The sequence below is a fragment of the Erpetoichthys calabaricus genome, chromosome 2 (genome assembly GCF_900747795.2).
Source record: "Erpetoichthys calabaricus chromosome 2, fErpCal1.3, whole genome shotgun sequence".
Lineage (NCBI taxonomy): Eukaryota > Metazoa > Chordata > Cladistia > Polypteriformes > Polypteridae > Erpetoichthys > Erpetoichthys calabaricus.
The window spans coordinates 120,895,391-120,919,777 of NC_041395.2; the positions used below are offsets into that span (position 1 = coordinate 120,895,391).

Consider the following 24,387-nt stretch of genomic DNA (forward strand, 5'->3'; position numbering starts at 1 on the left):
CATCCACTAAAAGATTTCTGTTCAGGTAACCACAATCATTTGTAAGCAACAAATTATCCTGAAAAGGTACAGCTATTCATATTCTCATATATACAGTGCATCCGGAAAGTATTCACAGCGCATCACTTTTTCCACATTTTGTTATGTTACAGCCTTATTCCAAAATGGATTAAATTCATTTTTTTCCCTCAGAATTCTACACACAACACCCCATAATGACAACGTGAAAAAAGTTTACTTGAGGCTTTTGCAAATTTATTAAAAATAAAAAAAATTGAGAAAGCACATGTACATAAGTATTCACAGCCTTTGCCGTCAAGCTTGAAGTTGAGCTCAGGTGCATCCTGTTCCCCCCGATCATCCTTGAGATGTTTCTGCATCTTAACTGGAGTCCACCTGTGGTAGATTCAGTTGACTGGACATGATTTGGAAAGGCACACACCTGTCTATATAAGGTCCCACAGTTGACAGTTCATGTCAGAGCACAAACCAAGCATGAAGTCAAAGGAATTGTCTGTAGACCTCCGAGACAGGATTGTCTCGAGGCACATATCTGGGGAAGGTTACAGAAAAATTTCTGCTGCTTTGAAGGTCCCAATGAGCACAGTGGCCTCCATCATCCGTAAGTGGAATAAGTTCGAAACCACCAGGACTCTTCCTAGAGCTGGCCGGCCATCTAAACTGAGCGATCGGGGGAGAAGGGCCTTAGTCAGGGAGGTGACCAAGAACCTGATGGTCACTCTGTCAGAGCTCCAGAAGTCCTCTGTGGAGAGAGGAGAACCTTTCAGAAGGACAACCATCTCTGCAGCAATCCACCAATCAGGCCTGTATGGTAGAGTGGCCAGACGGAAGCCACTCCTTAGTAAAAGGCATGTGGCAGCCCGCCTGGAGTTTGCCAAAAGGCACCTGAAGGACTCTCAGACCATGAGAAAGAAAATTCTCTGGTCTGATGAGACAAAGATTGAACTCTTTGGTGTGAATGCCAGGCGTCATGTTTGGAGGAAACCTGGCACCATCCCTACAGTGAAGCATGGTGGTGGCAGCATCATGCTCTGGGGATGTTTTTCAGCGGCAGGAACTGGGAGACTAGTCAGGATAAAGGGAAAGATGACTGCAGCAATGTACAGAGACATCCTGGATGAAAACCTGCTCCAGAGCGCTCTTGACCTCAGACTGGAGCGACAGTTCATCTTTCAGCAGGACAATGACCCTAAGCACACAGCCAAGATATCAAAGGAGTGGCTTCAGGACAACTCTGTGAATGTCCTTGAGTGGCCCAGACTTGAATCCGATTGAACATCTCTGGAGAGATCTTAAAATGGCTGTGCACTGACGCTTCCCATCCAACCTGATGGAGCTTGAGAGGTGCTGCAAAGAGGAATGGGCGAAACGGGCCAAGGATAGGTGTGCCAAGCTTGTTGCATCATATTCAACAAGACTTGAGGCTGTAATTGCTGCCAAAGGTGCATCGACAAAGTATTGAGCAAAGGCTGTGAATACTTATGTACATGTGATTTCTTAGTTTTTTATTTTTAATAAATTTGCAAAAACCTCAAGTAAACTTTTTTCACGTTGTCATTATGGGGTGTTGTGTGTAGAATTCTGAGGAAAAAAATGAATTTAATCCATTTTGGAATAAGGCTGTAACATAACAAAAGGTGGAAAAAGTGATGCGCTGTGAATACTTTCTGGATGCACTGTACAATGTGATTTCTTTTTGCTTTTATCATGTTTCTATTTTTATCTAATTCCAACTAATTACCTAGTAAAGAAACAGAGGAGAAGGTACAATTTGCAAAACCTTGTGTAGCATGCTGTTTATAATCAACAGTACATTAGTATATTTACTAGTTAAACTAGTGTTTTAGAAAGTTAAATCTTGAGTTATAAAAATACGTACAGCTTCTTTGATGACTTAGAAACAAAAGGAATCATGCTCTGATTAGAAGGTACTAACTTACAAAAAACAGTTACTTGCTAAAACTATTAATGACATTTGTACAACAAAAGTATAGACTGTTCAATTTATTATACTGTGATTGTGCTGTACACAAAATAGTTCTAATGCACATAAGAATTTTTTCCACTGGAGTCTTTTGTTAGAAATATGTTTGCTGGCAACACAAAGTAAGGCACAGAATTATAATATACATAGCTTGGTAAAAATACAGAGTCTGACGTATTGTGGAAGAATAATTTTAGGGTAACAGCATTCATCTTTAAGAAATAGCATAAAGGTTTAATAAATGTCAGAAACGAGATAAAGATCAAGTGAACAACAAAATGTACACTGAAATATAAGAATTAGTTAAGGAAAAATATTGAGATGGTCAAGTAAATAAAGAATGTACCAGAAGAAAGGTTGATGTAATATACAAAATGTACTGAAGGATGACTAAGAAATCAGCAAATGTCCTATAAACAACGAGAATGGACAGATGTTATGCACAGAAAATTTCAAGGGTAGTGGCTCATCTCAAAAGGTATAAGAAGAACCAGAATATAATATAATAGACTTATTTTATATAAATCATTTGGGTGTAAACCAACAAACCAACCAGAGTAAAATGAATGCATTGATCGACACTGTATGTAAATTCAGCAGTTTATAAAATGAACCTCCATTCTTTGTTTCTCTGACCATGCAGTAACGGACTGCTTCTGACGAATGCTCCCTCCAAGGCATTTTGCTGAGGAGTAATTAAAAGATACAATGAACAGCTTTTCTCCTGCCTGATTACTAAATTGTCCTGTTAGAGGAGGTTTCTTTCTTTAATAAGATGTTAAATTTCAACCACAGTATATATAGTTCAAATTCTTGATTTGAAAATAAACATCTTTAAGAACTTTAAAACATTATATAAGATTGGATATACCAAATTAAACACTTAATAGTTTTTAATTGTTTAAGAAAAAGTACATTTTTCAAAACACTCATACCTTGCATATTGTAAAGCTAACTTGAACAGATAAGGCAATAGCAAACAGGTTACTGGAATTCAGAAATATTGTGCAGATATTTAAGTAAGTAATACTGGCAAAGAAAAGCAATCAAGCTTAATCTTATCTGAAACTAATACTTATTGTCCCCTGACTTGGAGCTTGTACATTGGGGTTTACCCCGGTGGACGAGAGGGTAGCCTCCCTCCACCTTCGGGTGGGGGGACGGGTCCTAACTGTTGTTTGTGCGTATGCACCGAACAGCAGTTCGGAGTACCCACCCTTTTTGGAGTCCCTGGAGGGGGTTCTAGAGAGCATACCTTCTGGGGACTCCCTCGTACTGCTGGGAGACTTCAATGCTCACGTGGGCAATGACAGTGAGACCTGGAAGAGCGTGATTTGGAGGAATGGCCCTCCCCCGCTCTGAACCCGAGTGGTATTTTGTTATTGGACTTCTGTGCTCATCACGGATTGTCCATAACAAACACCAAGTTCAAGCATAGGGGTGTTCATATGTGCACTTGGCACCAGGACTCCCTAGGCCTCAGTTCGATGATCGACTTTGTGGTCGTGTCGTCGGACTTGTGGCCACATGTCTTGGACACTCGGGTGAAGAGAGGGGCGGAGCTGTCAACTGATCACCACCTGGTGGTGAGTTGGCTTCGATGGTGGGGGAGGATGCCGGTCAGGCCTGGTAGGCCCAAACATGTTGTGAGGGTCTGCTGGGAACATCTGGCAGAGCCCCCTGTTAGAAGTAGCTTTAACTCCCACCTCTGGCAGAACTTCGACCACGTCCCGAGGGAGGTGGGGGACATTGAGTCTGAATGGGCCATGTTCCATGCCTCTATTGTTGAGGCGGCTGACCGGAGCTGTGGCCGTAAGGTGGCCGGTGCCTGTCGTGGCGGTAATCCCCGAACACGTTGGTGGACATCGGTGGTGAGGGATGCTGTCAAGCTGAAGGAGTCCTACCGGACCCTTTTGTCCTGTGGGACTCTGGAGACAGCTAATAGGTACCGGCAGGCCAAGCGGAATGCGGCTTTGGTGGTTGCTGAGGCAAAAACTCGGACATGGGAGGAGTTTGGGGAGGCCATGGAGAATGACTTTCGGACGGCTTCGAGGAGATTCTGGTCCACCATCCGGCATCTCAGGAGGGGGAAGCAGTGCAGTGTCAACATTGTATACGGTGGGGATGGTGCGCTGCTGACCTCGACTCGGGACGTTGTGGGTTGGTGGGGGGAGTACTTCGAAGACCTCCTCAATCCCACTAACATGCCTTCCGATGAGGAAGCAGAGCCTGGGGACTCGCAGGTGGGCTCCCCCATCTCTGGGACTGAGGTCACCGAGGTGGTCAAAAAACTACTTGGTGGCAGGGCCCCGGGGGTGGATGAGATACGCCCGGAGTTCCTCAAGGCTCTGGATGTTATAGGGCTGTCTTGGTTGACACGTCTCTGCAACATCGCATGGATATCAGGGACAGTGCCTCTGGATTGGCAGACCGGGGTGGTGGTCCCCCTCTTTAAGAAGGGGGACCGGAGGGTGTGTTCTAACTACAGAGGGATCACACTCCTCAGCCTCCCTGGAAAAGTCTATTCGGGGGTTCCGGAGAGGAGGGTCCGTCGGATAGTCAAACCTCGGATTCAGGAGGAACAGTGTGGTTTTCGTCCTGGTCGCGGAACAGTGGACCAGCTCTACACCCTTAGCAGAGTCCTGGAGGGTGCATGGGAGTTCGACCAACCAGTCTACATGTGTTTTGTAGACTTAGAAAAGGCGTTCGACCGTGTCCCTCAGGGAATCCTGTGGGGGGTGCTCCGGGAGTATGGGGTACCGGACCCCCTGATAAGGGCTGTTCGGTCCCTGTACAACTGGTGTCAGAGCTTGGTCCGCATTGCCGGCAGTAAGTCGAACCTGTTTCCAGTGAGAGTTGAACTCCGCCAGGGCTGCCCTTTGTCACCGATTCTGTTCATAACTTTTATTGACAGAATTTCTAGGTGCAGCCAGGGTGTTGAGGGGGTCCGGTTTGGTGGACTCAGGATTGGGTCACTGCTTTTTGCAGATGATGTTGTCCTGTTTGCTTCATCAGGCCATAATCTTCAGCTCTCTCTGGATCGGTTCGCAGCTGAGTGTGAAACGGCTGGGATGGGAATCAGCACCTCCAAATCCGAGACCATGGTCCTCAGCCGGAAAAGGGTGGAGTGCCTTCTCAGGGTTGGGAGCGAGATCCTGCCTCAAGTGGAGGAGTTCAAGTATCTCGGGGTCTTGTTCACGAGTGAGGGAAGAATGGAGCGTGAGATCGACAGGCGGATCGGTGCGGCGTCCGCAGTGATGCGGGCTCTGCATCGGTCTGTCGTGATGAAAAAGGAGCCGAGCCGTAAGGCAAAGCTCTCAATTTACCAGTCGATCTATGTTCCTACCCTCACCTATGGTCATGAGCTATGGGTAGTGACCGAAAGATGAGATCGCGAATACAAGCCGCTGAAATGAGTTTCCTCTGCAGGGTGTCTGGGCTCTCCCTTAAAGATAGGGTGAGAAGCTCAGTCATCCGCGAGGGGCTCAGAGTAAAGCCGCTGCTCCTCCGCATCGAGAGGAGTCAGATAAAGTGGCTTGGGCATCTGATCAGGATGCCTCCTGGATGCCTCCCTGGTGAGGTGTTCTGGGCACGTCCAACCGGGAGGAGGCCCTGGGGAAGACCCAGGACACGCTGGAGGGACTATGTCTCTCGGCTGGCCTGGGAACACCTTGGGATTCTCCCGGAAGAGCTAGAAGAAGTGGCCGGGGAGAGGGGAGTCTGGGTATCTCTGCTCAAGCTGCTGCCCCCGCGACCCAGCCTCGGATAAGCGGAAGAGAATGGATGGATGGATGGGAACTAAATGCATACTAGAATCATCAATAATTAAGGCAGAGCTAAAATTTACTAACTGCATCATAGATATTTTGCTAACCCTGTGGGGTTCTGTAAGTAAATAATAAACAATGGGTCAAAAGCTGAAATCTGACTAGGACCTCTTCAGCTGCATGCAGTTGGGCCCAGAGGCCAACACACTGGACTGGAAAGCCCATGTTGTCATCTAAAGCCATATTACTAACTTACTTGGTAACCACGAGGAAGTCACTTAATACATCATTGCATCAAAGAGAGAAATTTATTAACAAAGGCACTACTGCTTTGGATAAGTGTTAGTAGCTTGTAAGTACAGTATGTGCAGAAATAATTCAACATCCACAAAAAGCTATTGTAATTTGATGTGTGACAATGAAAAGTTACAAGTTTAAATATGATTTTTTTGTGGTTGATAAAATACATTTTGATGTGGCATATTCACTTTGATCACAAACAAAATGTAAACAAAGATACAAAACTGAGAACTCTAGCTTTGAAAAGTACTCACCTCTTTGTTGTTATAATGTTTAATACGAGAGTAGCTGCTACTTTTAACAGCTATTACATCTTCAGGTCTTTTGTGGTACATTGTAAGCATTTTTTCATATTTTAAAGGAATCTTAAGTTTTTGATACAGATTTTGATTGGGATTTAAAAAACGCTTTTGACTGGGCCACTTCCAGGAGTCTTGCCTTCGTTTTATGCCACATAAGAGAAGCTTTGACTTGATGTATAAAGTGGCCGTCTTGTTGAAGCTTGGTTTCTAAGTTAAACTTCTTTTGCCGACAGACTGTACAAAGTTTTGCTTTATTTACCATCTTAAATTTACTTAATGTATTTTGAAAAGGCTACCAGTCCCCACAGATATAAAACAGCTTCACAACATAGTAGTATCACCACCATACTTCAACACGGAGATGATGTTTTGTAAGTGACGAGTTTGTGTTTTCCCCCAGACATAGTGATTGATATTAAATCCTAATAACTCAATCTTGTAATTGTACTACAATTTTGGGATAATGTATTGAACGTTATGAACTCTTTTTTGTCACACTGAGCACTTGGCATTAAGGATAATAACTCAATTTTTGTGATATCAGACTAGCTCATTTTCACATTATTTCAGAGACTGCTACATATATTTGTACTAATTCATGAGGGTACTTCATGAGAGTTTTTAGATATGGTTGCCCTCTTACTACTTTACAATACTGGTCAGATTGGTGGAGTATCTGAGCAATTGTTGTCACAGTTTAATAGGGCCAAGAGTGATAATGTATCACGTTGCTCCTCACAGACTTGTATCATTTTGGCAACAATGTTGTTGCTTTTTCTGTTTTGCAGTTGATTTCCAGAGGTATTAGTTATGATTACTAAACCCTTTAAAACACTGAAGTATTCAGGATTTGACTTTTATGCTATGAAACAGAAAGCTATCATCCACCAAGTCTAACATAATAAGCCTGACTTAACTAAGAATAACTGGCTAAGAAGAGCTAGGAATTAGGCTATTGAGAAGAAAGTGAGGCATTCATGTGAGGCTGAAACACAGCATTAACCAACCTACTCTTCCCAGTATTCTTCTATAAAACCCACAGTTTCTGGTTAACAAATTGAATGATATCAACATGAATGGAGACAACAGTTGCATTACATGGCTGACCTGTGACACAATCAACTCTGCTATCTAGCTAGGTGGATTCACAATCTACCTTATGGGTGTGACTGAAACTTTAAGGAAAAGCAGAGGAGGTGGTGCACATTTTAAAATCTTGATGCATCTCACAAAAGCATTTATCTGATCTTGAGTATCTCATGGTCAAGTGTCTATTTTACCTTAAGAATTCTCCAATGTTTTCCTGGTTGTTACCTACATCCAAGTTACATGCTAACACCAGCGAACTATACAACATCCATATGTAATATAAACATTTACAAACTTGCGGATTACTGTTATTAGAGACTTCAACAAAGCAGATTAAAAAATATACTAAGCACACCCCATGGAAATTGTTGTCTGTTTCAACATATTTGAACAGGCAAACATTAAATCTTCATACAAAGTTTGTCAAGGGATTTACAAATATTGCCAAATTATTTGAAATCAATCATTCCCTGAAAGGATAACCATTCCAAGTGGCAGACTTCACATGGCTGCTGATTTATTCAGCACTGACTGTTTGATACTAAAAAATGTCTCCAAGAATTCCAAAATTTCACAGTATCTGCAGGTAACTTTTGCAAAACTTGGTGTCAGCATGCATGCATCCATAATCCTAAAGAAATTGCACAAATTTGATATCCACAAGAGGTATGTCAAAAAAAAAACAACATCTAAACATACCAAACATACAGGTAAAGGCCTTCTGGAACAATGTGCGCTGGACAGCTGAATCAAAATCAAAACTAACTTGTTTGGGCCACAGTGACAGTAGACATGCTTAGCACCAACCAAAGAAAGCATTTCAGGAAAAGAAACTCATACTAACTGTGAAACGTTGTGGTGGAAAGGCTATGGTTTGGGGTTGCTTTGCTACCTACAGGCCTGAACAGTTTGTAATCATCGAGTCAACTATGAATTCTGCATCATTTCAAAGTGTGCTTGAAGATAATTTGAGATCATCCATTTGAAAGGTGAAGTTGAACTGGGAAAGATAATGTTCCAAAGCACACTAGCAAATACACCAAGGAATGGCTCAAAAGGAAGAAATGGAGGGTTATGGGCTGGCCTAGTCAAAGTTAAATTGACTCTTACAAAGGACAACATAATGACACAGTGGGGATCATCAATGCCCAAGGTTTGAATCTAACATCTTTATGTTGTCTCATTGGAATTGTGGGCTTTCCTCTGACATTCCCAAATATGTACAAAATAGGTTAACTGGTGATTGCAATTTGGCCCTGTGTGAATGTGGCCGTGTGAGAAACTGGTGCTTTATCCAGGGTTATTATACTCCGTGTTCCTGCCTTGCACTTAAGTGTTCCTAGATTAGACTCTGTCTCCCCATGACTGTGAACTGGATCAAGCTGGTTAGATAATGTTATACATTATAACTATTATTGTTAAGCCAAAAAAAAGACAAAACCATATAAACCATCAAGCACAATAATTGATTAATCAGTACAGGATTTGTGGTGGACAGGGGTACTGAAAAGACTGCTCTGTATAAGAAAGAACTAAATTAAGTAAATACAAACAAAGAAGATAATATCTAGAGATAAATGAAGACTTTGAAGATGAAAAGAAGCTGTATATTTTACCAAGGCAATTTAAATCTTAACTTTATTCAGCCACGAAGTTTGTATTGGAATCAAATACATGAATGGTATTGAAAATGTTTGGGGAGATGTCAAAGCAGTAATACAAGCTAGAAGTTCTAAAAGATTTCTACTGCAGAAAGTAATGCAAGGAAGAATGAGGCAAAATTTCCTAAGTAAAAACAGAAAGACTTTAAGCTGGCTATAGGAAACATTTAAAAGGTGTAATTTCTGCTAAAGGTGGTGTTACTAAGTTGTGCTTGATGGAGTGCCCAACTGTTTGCATATGTCAAATTCACTATTTTTTTCATCAATTGTTATTTTAATAAAATAATTGTAAATGGGTCAAATTAAAGTATGTATGCTCTATAATACTAATTTTTTTATTTATAAATTCAGTGAAGCATGTATTCAGACTAGAGTACCCAAATGTTCACACATAACTTCCATCCAAAATAAACTAAATTGTTCCCAAATAACCCAGAGGCAATTTCAGTACTTCTGTTCACTTCTGCTAAGTGTTTTAGAGAGTATCTAAACTTGTACAACCAGAAAATATATGATGCTCTTTAAACATTTAAACTGGTAATGTCATACGCCACACACTTCCAGCTGGCCCAACCTAATAACAGTTTTGCAACCAGACCAAAGAAAAAGCACAATCACAAAGAAAATGAAGTTGTGGCAAAATGTTTTCAATTTATAAGTTTAATAAGAATGTGTCTAAATAAAAATAAATGTAGCCATTGTGTTCCTTGACATCAAAAACAATGCCTTGGTTATTTCTAAAGGCCAAGGAAAAATGGCACAAAAATTAAAAGTACAACTCAAATCATGATAGATGAATACCTAAAATTGAATTGCTTCGAGTGATACAGCATTAACAATCTTTTTGACAGATAAGAGTGCACTTATGCACAATTAATCATTAGTACATGTATTTGTTAAAAATATGAAAAATACAAATGAATTATGTAGGTATCTACTAAAATTTTCAGAATTTTTAATTGTTACTGCATGAATTTTTGGGTTTATATTCCACTTCTACTGGTTAGCGTTGCTGCTTTAAAGCTACAACAGCCTGGGTTTGATTTCCAGAAGAGGTTATTACCTGTTTGTTCTCTTCAATTACTTTGTCTGGTTAATGTAGTTATCTTTTACAACATCTTCAATATTTTCATATTTGATTAACTTGAGACTACAAATCTGTCTATAGCTAAGTCAGTGTAGTGAGTGTACTTGAATGTATCTTGTACTAGACTGCTATCTTATCCAGGGATGGACTTGTCTTGAGCACAATGATATTGATACAGATCTGTGTTTCAATTCAAGCAGTACAGACATGTGCACTTACCAATTTTTATTATCTTTTGGTCCCTTCCAAATCGTCTTACCAAAGCAATGTACAAATCTCTGTTCTTATCAATCAAAGCAAGTTTTCTTTCATTTGCAGATCCATACTGATCCAGAGCAATTTCCATGATTTCCATCTGTAGTAACATAACAATATACATTTAAAAAATTTTTCATGATATTTCTGTACTTATAATAGCACCATGACAAAAATTACCGAATCTCACAAACATCTAAAAAGCTAGTAGTAAATACAGTGGGTATAGAAAAGAATCACCCCCTTTGAAATATTCCAATTTTTTTGCTTTATAGACTTAAATGAAAACACACACACACACACAAAAAAAAATTCTTCCCAGCTTTACTTACTCAATGCAACCTATAACATCCCAAGTGAAAGATATCACAGCTACAGCTCAGAAAAATTATAAAAAATGAAAAACAAAAGATACTATGATGAATAAAGGATCACCCCCTAATTTCAATATTTTGTTGAACCACCTTTTGCTTTAATGACAGCCTTGAGCCTTGACATTTTTCAAAGAAATCTAATTTTCCTAATCCTTCATCAATGTTCACACCTGAAAACATATTAGTTAGTAATGAAGACAATATTAGTAGCATTTCCAGATTTTATCAATTAATGTCACAGTACAATACTGGCAAAGGGACCTCACTATTAATTCATTAATTAATTTTAATATCTTAGACAAGAAGTAGAATTTATATGTCATAACATATATTTGTCTGCCTATAAACATATTTTAATTTCTTACACTTCACTAACAGCATTTATACTATTTTTTCTCAGTCAGAAGATTCCTAATGTACCATCCATAACATCATGGGAAAACAATATTTTATATTACCTAAAACCAGAAAAAAAATCACATTTTGTTTGTGTGCAACTGTGCAAAGCTTCTCTAGAACCCGACAAACACGATGCTTTACAATTATTCTGCAAGGTTTCTGATAATATTTAACAAAATGTGCTCTTTGCTATAAGCTAACTCTTTGTTTTGGTACAGGTGGCGTTTTTAAGTTTTGTTCAAGATGAATTCATCTTTACTTTTTTATAGAACTGTTTTAACTGCATTCTTGATCTGGCTGATTTTCGATCCTTTTTTGTGAACTAATGTTTCAATTAAAATACAAGAGTCAACATTTTACAGAAAAACACAACAACACGACCCAACTCAACTCTGCCCCATTCAAACTAAGAACATCAAAGAGAGAAAGCAGTGAACAGCGAACAGCACAGCATCAACACCATTAAGAAGAAAAGCTATGGATTAGGGCTGCGGCCAGGACCATGTGGCATACCAATTCAGACTAGCTGTATCATAAAAGATCATTCATCAATGAAGAACCACATGCTCCACTGATACTCACCGCTGACAGTACAAAAAGGATCACATTTATAATAAAAATAAAAAAAAAATTCAGATAGAAAGACAAAAAGAATCAGATGATTTTCAGCAAGAGGAAAAGGTAACGTTTGCTGCAAATATTCTGAATAACAGATGAATGAAGTCAAGAAAAGTCTAGAAGTAGAAAAATGTGGGAAGCAAAGGAACTTCAAGAGAGAAAGTGGACATAAGAAAATCAGAGACAGCAGACCAAAAACTGAACACAGAAGGGTAGCCCCAAAGCATATGCATAAATGTACCTGAGGTGTTTATGGAACCAAAGTGACAATTGGGTCAGAGGACAGCCCCCAGGCATATCATTTATGGGATATTTAATATAATTGGTAAACAAATTTAAATTGGGTTTGTATATAGTTAGAATTCATTGATACCAATGAGACATTTTTAAAAACTAAGATCTTGTTGCCAAACAGACTTAAATAATAAACAGCAATGGTATGCCTTACTAAGAACTGCATATAATAATATTGGTTTATGGCAAGGAGAAGGAGTAAATGGGAAAACAAGGATAAAAAACAAGGACAAAAGGGATTGGAACACCATAAGCTTTAAAGACATATCTAACTCTTAAGTACAAGAAAAGGGAATATAAAGGGATAGAAAAGAAAAAAAATTAGGAGTGGGAATGTTTGAAGCCCTGATTTGTCAAATATATATAACCCAGACCAGGGATCAAAAGCAATGGGACCTCCATTGTGAAGGCCGTGTTATTAAAAAATAGAAGAGTGCATATGTAAGTCTGACTGGACAAGGGATGAGACACTGTTCTATTCAAAATGCCTTATTTTCTAGTGCGCAAGTGATTAGATGACCCATCTTTGAACACTGAGCACCGGTTTTCACATCAGAGAATTGGAGGTTGGGAACAAAACTCAGAGATACTCTATGAGGAAGGGTGTGGATAGGGGAACATCCATTGAAAAAATGGATACAGTGTAAAGTTCAATGGTGTAGCTCAAGATCTGGCAAGTAACCTCACGCTCATCTTTGCCTCAAATCAATATGGAGTGTTTAATTACAGTTTTTATTTATGTTCCAGAGAAAGGTAGATAAAAGTGACTTTAAATTGGATCAATGCTTAATGGAGGAAGGGGCTGGGAACATTGCACTAGCAAAATTGATGCAGAAAATTACGTTCATTTTAATAATAGTTGATCTAAAACTGAAAGACTGAGGACACTGAAAGCATAGATGACCCTGAAGTCAAAAGATTTTTTCACATTATTAAGGTCCAGCATTAATTAAGTTTAAAGGTGTCTTGCAGTGAAGGGAAGTAGTACAGTACTTAACTGAGGTAGCTAAAGGGATGTACAGGAGGGAAGAGACAAACATTACAAAGCAAATTAAGAGGTAAAAGAGCTTATTTTGTAACCTAAAAAATACATTTGTAGGAATTAAATTATTTTAGAAGATAACTAGGGGCATTTTCCAGAAAGGCCAGAATATTAATTACCTAGGGCTGTGGCAGTGTCTTCAAAGTCCATATTGACATTGTACGATACCGTCGCCTTGGGCATGGGGTTGGTGCTTGGGAAGAGAGATGCTTGTGGATTATGAATAATTAGCTGCTGTGCCCATGTACCAAAGAAAGCCTCAAGCATTTTTTGCTTGAGATGCATTAGTTTTATTGTCTCACAGATTTCTGTAACTCAGCACATGCAGCGGTGCTTGATAATGCTATTACGAAGATTCAAAGGTGATTCATTCCATGATCATTTAAAATTGCTAAAAAACATGATGCCGTATTGGTATGAAACTCATCATAAAATGGATTTGATCAAATACCTACAAAACTAGAAGTTGCTAATTAGTTCTCATTCAAACACTGCATCCACAGTTGATCTCTTTCTACCATCTTCTGAACAAAGAAAGCGACTTGGGTTGCGTTAAAGAAAAAAAAAAAAGACTCACTTCATTGTATATGACTGTGCCTTACTATGCGTGCAAAAAACATGACGCAAAATGGGCATGAATGCCTATTAGACACCCTTGGTGTCACTATCACTCCTAATCCATTAACAACTGTGTTTGGTGTACTCCCAGATCGGCTTACACCTATATACAGTAAATGGCAAGCCTGCAAAGTTGATGCTTTACCAACTAGTGTGGAAAAAGGCGAACCTTTTAAGGACAGAAAGCCACCTTAACGAGCCATGTAAAGAGGTGTCAGAAGCAGGAAGAAAAGACCTACACAGTCCAACTTATCAGAAACTGATCCGCTAGGCTGTTTTAAAAAGAGGTGCTGGAGAGTCTTGAGGCTCATATTCGTAATCTGGAGTGTCGTTTGAAACAGCAGTATGGGGGATTCAGCTGAGAGACTGCCACATCTGCAGCTCCACCACCGCTTTTCCATCTGCTAAGGTCTATTAACCTTGGGTGCATGGATGCCGGCAGCTTCGGGACAAAGGAGCTGGGGAATAGTGCGGCAGAAGGAGCTGTCACTGACCCCAAGTGAGTTGGGAGAAGCAGGGCCGATGGTAAAAATGTGCAGGCAAAGGACAAGACAGATCATAAGAGTAGTTGTGAAATGGTGTTAGAGGAAGAGTCAAAGCTGAGATCCAAACCTGTAATGAGGTATGCAGCTCCAGCTCAGTAAAGGAAAACAGCGGAGATTTGCCTACTTGCCTACAACTGACGAGCTTTGAACACCTCTGCTGTACCAAGCTCTGCCATTTGAAAATGTAGTGCTCACAATCCCTGCTGACATTCTCTCATCACCAGCTGCATGACTAAAGCGAGAAAGAGACCATGCTGCAGTTTCAACAAGTTTGTGCAACATTTCAAGTAGTTGGAAGTGGTCACTGGGGATGGCGACTTAAGCAGGGGGGCTATGTAATTGCGCCGACGAGTTATATCAGCCAGGGATGAGTCACCCAAGTATGAACTGGCATTACATCACCCGTGGCAAGCCTGCAAAGTCAATTGTTTTTCCACATAGTGCAACCTCAAAGAGCCATGTAAAGAACACAGAATCCATCCATTGCAGTGCTCTGTGCCGATACTACTGCTATGCGGATGACAGTCAACTCATTCTCTCCTTTCCACCCGATGACCAGCAGGTCTTAACCCGCATCTCAAACTGCCTTGCTGATATCTCCTCTTGGATGACTTCCCACCACCTCAAGTTGAATCCCAGCAAGACTGAACTCTTGTATATCAGAGGCAACTCATCTCCGAATCTTGACCTTGCAATCTCTCTTGACAACTCGGTTATCGTCCCCTCAAAAACGGCAAGAAGTCTTGGTGTCACTCTAGACGAAGAATTGTCTTTCTCTCCACACATCAGCAACCTCTCCAGGTCCTGCAGATATCTCCTTTACAACATTAGGAGAATCCGCCCCTTTCTCACTACAGAGGCTACTCAGCTTCTCGTCCAGACCTTGGTCATCTCTAAGCTGGACTACTGCAACTCTCTGCTGTCTGGACTTTCACTAAAGGCAACACGACCACTTCAACTGATCCAGAATGCAGCTGCAAGACTCGTTTTTGATATTCCCAAATTCTCGCACACTACACCTCTGCTGCGGAACCTGCACTGGCTCCCTGTGGCTGCCCGCATCAGGTTCAAAACCCTAACACTTGCCTTTAAGGCCAAAACTGGAGCTGCACCACCTTACATATCAGCACTGGTCAAGCAGCGTGTCACTTCTCGCTGTCTCAGAACATCAAGCACTGCACGTCTCGAACCACCCTTACTTAAAAGAAGAGGACGACATGCATCAAGACTCTTTGCAGTGTTGGCTCCTCAGTGGTGGAACGAACTTCCTCTTGCTGTACGAACAGCGGAGACCCTCACTGTCTTCAAACGTCGCCTGAAGACACACTTCTTTCAAAAGCACTTGGACTAAAGTCCCCATACTTTTTTTTCTACCCTTTTTTTTTTTTTTCAAAAAAAAAAAATTGTACTAACTTACTATTTTCTTCTAGCAGAGTTTTGTATACAACTTGGTCAGCGGTAACTTGTTTAATGACAGTAGATTTAATCCTAGCCTTAAAGACTGAAGAACAGTCGTAGACTACTAAGCACTGTTGTAAGTCGCTCTGGATAAGAGCGTCTGCTAAATGATGTAAATGTAAGATAACGCAAAACATCTGCCAGTTGCCCCTTGAGCTGCAGCAATGGCCTTGCAAACTTACCCATCTTAAAAAGAAGAAATGTTCTGTGTGACTTCAACAAGGAATTTGTTTACTGTTTAAATTTTACCTTAAAAGTGGTTGCTTGAACTTCTATATTTCACTGTTTTACTCATCTGACAGCTGCTCAGATGCCCAGTGCCCGTGAGTCAAAAACCAGGTAGAGTGAGCGCATGTGAAAACAGCTCATACACCAGCACCCTTGTCCTACTGCTTTAGGTAAAATAACTAAACAGAGTATAAAAAAATCATATTTCTGGAAATAAATCAAATGAAAGGCAATTTTGTAAGCATATGTAAGAATGAATTTATTGTAAAATATTATCTACAGATTATTATTGTAAAGAACCAATGTAATCAACCTGCAGCTATATTGTGTTTGAACTAATTAACACGGCAGCTGCAGCTGCCCTAACTGATATAAACATGGCATAGGTTTAAAAACGAACATTGGCATCGGAAGGTAGGAGGCTTCAGGGGCTTAAGCTCTGATCTCTGGCACCTAATCCCTGATCTTCAAGTCCCAGATATACATGAACAATTGTAGCAAGCCCCTGATCTTCATGCCATTTCATATTCGTTATACAACAATTCAGTTCCTTTAAAAGTTCTTATTTATAAAATTTTAATGAATAACTGTGTTTTAACTAATATTAATAGCTAGATGGGGAATATTTCAGTTCCTTTTCTCCTTTAATAGAGTAATACTGATACTAATTTTATTCTTATATTGGTCATTTTATATTAATAGATATTTTCAAATTGATAATTATAAGATACTGCTCTGTTGGGCATGAAAGTGTTGTTTAAGAAGACTGAAAACAATTAGTCATATCCACCACTAACAAACAACAATCGATGCCATTTTCGCATCACATGAATTGGACTCTGCAGTGCATGAAAACTTATAAGCCACCAAAAGCCTATTTGTGCTCAGTTTTTAACTTCATTAACAAATGCTGGTAAAAAGCACATATCTAATGTACTCTGCTAATATGTGATTGCATTCTATTACTTTTGAATATGATTCATTGTTATAAAACTATTTCATACGCAAATATTTAATAACAGACTCTTGGATGAAGTAAAAAAAAAAATGAAATGCTGAACTTTTCATTTCAGTTAACTTAGTCGCCTAATGCACTTGAATGTCACGGCATGCATACATTGTTTAACTTGTCAATTGAGCTCTGTTCCCCTTGGAGTTTATCCTTGTGTTTGAAATTTTTTGTGCCTTCTGCCATCTGTATTGGGTTGTTGTGTCTGATCTGATCTCCAGTGGCTTCAGACTTCCACTGTGATTTGGTAGAAATGTGATTTTCTTTTCTTGCTGCAGTTGGAACTATTTTCCTGTTCAGTGTTGTTTGCTACTACATGCAATATTGGAGAGTATTCTGAAATAAGTACTAATTTACTTAGCTATGTAACCATTGTAATGGACAAACCCATGTCCTATCCAGTATGGACACCGGTCCCTTACCTGGCAGGGAGCCTTTATAATGGAACACCAGGGAGCGTCCTCCTGTACACTGGGTGGCAGCATCTCATCTGGCAAGCTCAGGTATGGATGCCCACAGGAAGACATGGGAGTGGTGTTCTTATGACCCTGCCCTGTCTGGTTCTGTGGGGGCTGCCAGGGGAGCTCTTGGATACTGATAATACACAGACTGTGGTGGTCTTGCCTGACCTGGAAGTGCTTCCCAGGAGCAACAGACTAAGCATCAGAAGTACTCCCAGGTCCAGAGTTAAAAGATAGCCCTACACTCGACTCAGAGAGAAAGTTGTAGTCAGGTGTGAAGGAGAGAATGGAGGTGGAGAAAAAGAAAAGGAAGAAAAAGAAGAGAAAAGGGTACACTGTACCATAAACAAAAGAAGCCAGTATGAAGGTAATGATTAAATTAATAGCATTTAGAACTGGGACTGTTGTGGTGTAATTGTGTCTGGGGATGTTTGGGGCTCAGTGGCACCCCCTACAGGCCTTATCATCTATTTAACTTATAAAGAATTCCAGCTGCTCTTCTCATGCATCAGAACATAAGGATTATTTGCTATTCTAAGTGTAGTCCTCTGGCATCATTGAAGAACTTTACATGTAAAGCACACCAGTAAACTGTCCAGACTGAGTGTACTTTAGTAAAAAAAAAAAAAAAAAAAGTGTGCCAAGCAGTCATGTAGATGCACACTGCATGGCTCATTTGTTTAACCTGCTGCCCCTTCAAAAAAACTGCCAAAAGAAGCGCTTTTATCGTGGTTGACTTTGGGAAGAACTGTAATATCAAATTTAATGTATGCTATTTGAACTACGTTTCACTTTTATGTGATTTTATTTTACATAAAAGCCATATACTGTATATTGTGCATAACTGAAACTTGGCAAAAGCCTCATTAGTGCCAGTTTTTTAATAAAGCAGTTCTATTAAAATATGCATATCGATAAACCTCATGCATATGATCTAGGTGGTGTGTAGCTTTTAAGACCTTTAGCTGCCAGCCTATATTTATGCTACTTAATAATCTATCCTTTCTTCCTCCCTGGTATCCCTTTGCACACTGTACTTGGTGATTTCAGTATTCACAATGACTCCCCAAAAACAAAATTGTTTCGGATTTCTTATATTTATTAGAATGCTTTAATTTATTTCAGAATGTTAATTTTTCCGAACTTATTGAAAGGGCCATATTTATGATTTGGTTTTCTCAGTTATCATTTCACCATTTTAATTATATGATAACCATCTTACAACATGAAGACATATGGCAGTTACTTTAATCTATCAAGTACTTGGCCTTAGTCACCTGCAATGTGGGCTAATGATTTTAGAAACTTGAAATATATTACTTCTTGTTCATTCATACCACATTCTTTTGCAAAGAGTTGGAACTCTGTTTTGTCTACCATAATCACCACTCAAATATCAAAACTTGCTAATTTCAAATCATAGCCCTGGAGAACCATAGTCTATCCTCTTTCATTTTCTGCAAAGCAGTAACCAAATTTGGGAAGTATTCATGGAAACATACAGGTACACAATTATACTGATCCAATTAAATATGCAAATAACCAATCTGAACATCTTTAGTATTATAAGGTGTGACGATGCGGGTTCTGCTCCACGTTCCCATCGGCTGTTAGGGAGCCCTTGAACCCAACACCATCGGTAATGTCACCGATGAGCTAGACAGTGAGGCAATAACAATGAGCAAGGGGATGGTTTAAAAGTGCAAAGTGCTTTTATTAAAAGACAATCAAAACAATCCGTGTTCTAATAAAGTGCAGTAGTGCATTCAATAAATCTTTAAATAAATAATCCTTAAAACAGTTGTGAAGTGGAGGTTTAAAATACACAAAAACAACAATCCGTTAAAACATCAACAGGAAGCAGTCTTTAAAAACAGATGACAATCCCCGGTGCTTCTTCTCTGTTAGCGTCAGCGTCTCACCTGCTTCTCCCATGCGGGCTCTGAAACAGGCGAGACGCTCTTACTGCAGCTGACCTTCTCTACACTGTTCTGCTTCAGCTGTTTGGCTCGCCTCGCCGACCTCTGGCTCCGGTAGGCTCCTCCAGACAGTGACTTGGGTTCCACAGCGACCAGAGTGCACACGCTGGGGAATACACACCCCAAGCCCCAACTCCCACTGCCTTCCGCGGAGAGTCATCCACCTTCCGGTCACTCTTGCCCTTCAGAATACTCTGCGAGAGCGACCACTGCTGCTACTCCTCGGGTGTCGGCCATACACCCAAGCTACCTGTACAGCTGCCCACGAGCCTACACTCGCTCGCTCTCCCACACTGACTTTCTCCTCCTGCTACTTCTTGCCGTCTCCTGCAACCTCCGGTTCTTTCCCTTTTACTTGTTCCTTTCAACCGGCTCGCGCTTCTCTATATATGCGGAGAGGACATGGCAGCTGCAGCCCATTAGCCACAGGAACGATCACAGATGTGGGCAGTCCCTCACCTGTGCACTTAGGTGAGAAACGGCCACACCGCAGATCGCCCTGCGGCTTGCTACAGATACCACGCCCCCTCGCTAAGCCGCGAGCGCGGTGATTATTTATTTAAGAACAAACTGGCTTTTGCTGAAAGAGCTGTGGACCCATAACACCACATAAGGAAGAAGTACCTAGAGAAAACTCACATAGATTCCAATGCACATTAGTCAACTCTACAGGAAAATAAAAGTAACAGTTACTATCCATCTTATCTCAATTACTTCAAGTGTGTCTATTAAGGTCTTTTAGCAAGAGTTTGCTTAGCTTAAAAAAGACTCAAAAAATTGAACTTTCCTCTGTCCTGGAATTTGTCTAATTGCTTATCTTTAGATTTTTTCTAGCATTGAAATGCACAGCATAATCTATTGAAACAAAATTTCCTTTCAACTGCATTATACAGTTTAAGCATAACCTGTCTCTTGACTAGTATGCCACAAGCCCATTGCGGCACTTCCTGTGTGATTTTGGGCTATACCCCAAACAGAACTGGAACCCCTACAGATTTTTTTTTCTCCAGCCTTCTGGAGTTTTTTTTTGTTTTTTCTGTCCACCCTGGCCATCGGACCTTACTCCTTTCTATGTTAATTAATGTTGTCTTATTTTAATTTCTTATTTTGTCTTTTATTTTTCTTCTCTTCATTATGTAAAGCACTTTGAGCTACTTTTTGTATGAAAATGTGCTATATAAATAAATGTTGTTGTTGTTGTTGTATACAAAAATAAACTGTATTGTATTGTGATATACATATTCCAGCATTCAGCTACCCTTAGAAATGTCTTTAGTCTACTATCTGGTAATGGACAGTGATGAATTCATTAGAGGAACTTTCACAATACCACTTAAATACAGGATGCTGCTTGACATTTTTCAACTCAGGTAGATATTTTATTTCAAAATACATTGTCACACACGTGTGTTTATGAGACAGCTAAAGGGCCTAAATACAGGTAGTTCCATGCCAGACCAGGGGGAGGTGGAGTGCACTAATTTTCCCTCTCGATCTTTTGCAGACCATTCTAGGGAAATCCCACCCGGCTCTGGGGCAGCCACTGACATCACTTCTGGTTCCGGTCGGGATGACATCACTTCCGCTACTGGCCTTTAAAGCTGCCATCTTGCTACCTGGAGTTCAGTTCTGTTTTGGACACGATTGAATGAACATGTCTCTGTTCTTGAATAGCTTTTGCAGCCATAATCGATTAAATGGGTGGCTGCCCCAAACCTTCTCGATGTCTTTTGGTCGTTCTTCTGACAGTGGCGTAGTCGGCAGGATGGAGGAATCCCTGAAGAGAACGGGACCGGACCTGAATCATGTCCAGGTGGGAGAGTACCTGGGCCGAGCTTTCGGGTGGGGAGTGCGTCTCGGGTTTCGGAAAGAACCGGTGCAGACTCCGCTCCCTTTGTCTATCTCTGGGTCACCTCAATTGAATAGGGAGAGTGTCGTTGGGACACACAGACGTGGGCTGGTCTCTATGGGGGATACGATGGGGACTTATTATGCTCTCTCGGAGGAGAGAGTTGTCCGTTCCACCGGGGCTAAGGTCCCAGAGGATGGTGGACATTCCCCAGACCAGCAGGTGAAGAAAATTAAAAACTGGAGGTTTAACCCTGAACGGTCTACCCAAGAACAGCTAGACCTTCTATGGGAAGAGGTGGCCGGCTGGTTAAGGCCCGCTGAATGTACCACCTTTCAGGTAGTGAAAAAAGTGGCCTGTTTTTTGTTCTTAATTAGCCTGTCAGAGCATTTTGCCCAGCCGGTCTGGGGAGAATTTGCAAACATAAACGAGCTCATAGAAACATCTAGGGCAGCCTCGCAATTTGAGAGGGCTGAACGGTCCTTAAGTAGAAGCCGTAGAGATTACGTCCCTCTTACACTGCCCTCTCGACATACACCGGAGTTTGCATCGGAGTCCCCGATCCCGTGGGCGCAGTCCTCGCTTGGAGGTGAGGCGGAATGTAAGTGGAGAGAGAGGGATGGGTTGTGTGCGCTTTCAAACCCCCTGGCTTTGGCTCATAAAGGTGAGGTCATAGTAAATGGCCACAAGGTAGAAGCCTTATTTGATTCCGGCAGCAACATTTCTGTTGTTGATTGCCGATATGTACTACCGCGACAGTGGTTAAAAACAAAGACCAGAATTACCTGTGTACACGGAGATGTCCGCGCCTATGACTCCGCCCGGTGTTTCATCTGCCACGGAGGAATACTACGAAAACTCGTTGTGGCTGTACATCCAAATCCACCGTGTGCAGTGATTCTCGGGCGGGACTGGTCTGAAATTAAAAGCGGTGCAGTACTGATCTCGCCTTATTCAAAATTAGGCCTAGTAACCGATGGGAATACACCGTCTCAGGTTGTCTCCACACCGTGTACGCAGCCGGTGGAGAGAGATATGGGAAACCCCGAGGAGGACGGAGAGCTTCCCGGCCCGTCGCGGGCGAATACGTCATCAGTCCGCACCTCACCAGAGCGGGACGACTCTCCGCCCCTTGAGGTCAGCCCGGACCCTCTCTCAGATCTGAGCTTTCAATTCAGACAAACACCGGCATCATTTAGAAGGGAGCAGTGGAATGATGATTCCCTTAAGTTTGCAAAGAATGTAGTAGTCCTCGCCAACGGCCAACGCACCAATCAGCCCATGCCACAAGGACCCCACTTTGTGTTAGAAAATGACTTATTATATCGGGTCAGTGAACACGAGGGGGGAGTGCGGAAGTTGCTGCTAATTCCACGAACTTTCCGGCGGCAAGTTTGTGAGTTAGCGCACGCCCATCTCCTAGGAGGCCACTTGGGCACCGAAAAAACTTTAGAGCGTATTAAGCTCCGCTTTTATTGGCCGGGAATAAATGAGGAGGTTCGCCGCTTCTGTGTTTCGTGCCCAGAATGTCAGCTGCGGCAAATTCCTAGGAGGGACCGTGCTCCTCTCGTTCCCCTCCCCTTAATTGATGTCCCCTTTGAAAGGATAGGGGTCGACATAGTGGGACCCCTGGAACCCTCGGCCCGAGGACATAAATATATATTAGTCCTCGTGGATTATGCAACCCGACATCCAGAAGCTGTCCCATTGTGCTCAGCTAATTCTAAAGCAATCGCACGGGCACTAATGGAGGTCTTTGCGCGAGTTGGAATCCCTAAAGAAGTCCTTACGGACCAAGGGACGCCGTTTACCTCGGAGACGTTCAAGGAAACGGCCAAGTTACTCAAAATAAAGCACTTGAGAACCGCGGTGTATCATCCTCAAACCGATGGTTTAGTAGAGAGATTTAATCAGACTCTCAAACAGATACTTCGCAAGGTGGTCAGCGGGGATGGGAGGAATTGGGATCAGCTCCTCCCCCTCGCACTCTTTGCCTACCGGGAAGTCCCGCAAGCCTCAATGGGGTTCTCACCCTTTGAATTATTATATGGGCGACAACCCCGGGGCATATTGGACATTCTAAAGGAAGGTTGGGAAGGAGAGGCCCTTCCCACAACTAATATTTTGGAATATATCGCACAGTTATGCGATAGATTTGCGAAGATTCGACCCATATTAAAAAGTCACATGCAAGAGGCGCAATCAGCACAGGCCCACTATTACGACCGTGGCACGACACTCCGGGAGTTCCAGCCGGGGGATCGAGTCATGGTATTGGTTCCCACCTCCTACTCTAAGCTACTTGCCCACTGGCAAGGGCCATACAAAGTTAAAGAGCGAAAGGGGCTCGTCGACTATTTGGTGAAACAACCCAATCGTCGACCGAGAGAGCGGATATATCGCGTGAACCTGCTGAAACCGTGGAAGGAACGGGACCCTGATCCCACCTCCGGCCAGCCCCGCTCCCTTTTTGCTCAAAGTAATACCCTTAACTTCGGGTCTAATTTAAATAACCGACAGAGGCGGGAGCTAGAGATAGTTATCTCGTCCGTCCCAGAGGTGGTTGACGAAATCCCCGGAAGGACTTCTCTGGTTGCCCATGACATTGTGACTGAACCCGGGGTCATAGTCCGAGAACGCCCGTACCGTCTTCCCGAGGCAAAGAAAGCAGAAGTGGAACTGGAAATCAAGCGCATGCTGAATCTAGGAGTCATAGTCCCTGGTCCAGCCCAATTGTCTTGGTTCCTAAGCCCGACGGAAGTTGGAGGTTTTGCAATGACTTCCGTCGACTTAATCAGGTCTCACTATTTGATGCTTATCCCATGCCTCGAGTGGACGACCTCCTTGAGAGGCTTGGACAGGCAGAATACTTGACCACACTTGACATGACCAAAGGGTACTGGCAGGTTCCTTTAACGGACCCCGCAAAGGGTAAAACCGCGTTTAGCACCCCTAGTGGGCACTGGCAGTATCGTGTCCTTCCATTCGGGTTACATGGGGCTCCTGCAACTTTCCAGCGTCTGGTGGACAAAGTGCTCCACCCCCAT

The 24,387-nt window shown here is 41.8% G+C and overlaps 1 protein-coding gene across 1 annotated transcript in view; it reads right to left on the minus strand.

Moving 5' to 3' along the window:
* The window catches only part of ift80 (intraflagellar transport 80 homolog (Chlamydomonas)), a 246,937-nt gene that overhangs the window by 28,473 nt on the left and 194,077 nt on the right, over window positions 1-24,387 (minus strand). Inside the window, exon 14 of the mRNA XM_051923320.1 lies at window positions 10,431-10,566. Coding sequence (XP_051779280.1) covers window positions 10,431-10,566 — 136 coding nt within the window. The remainder of the gene's footprint in view (window positions 1-10,430; window positions 10,567-24,387) is intronic.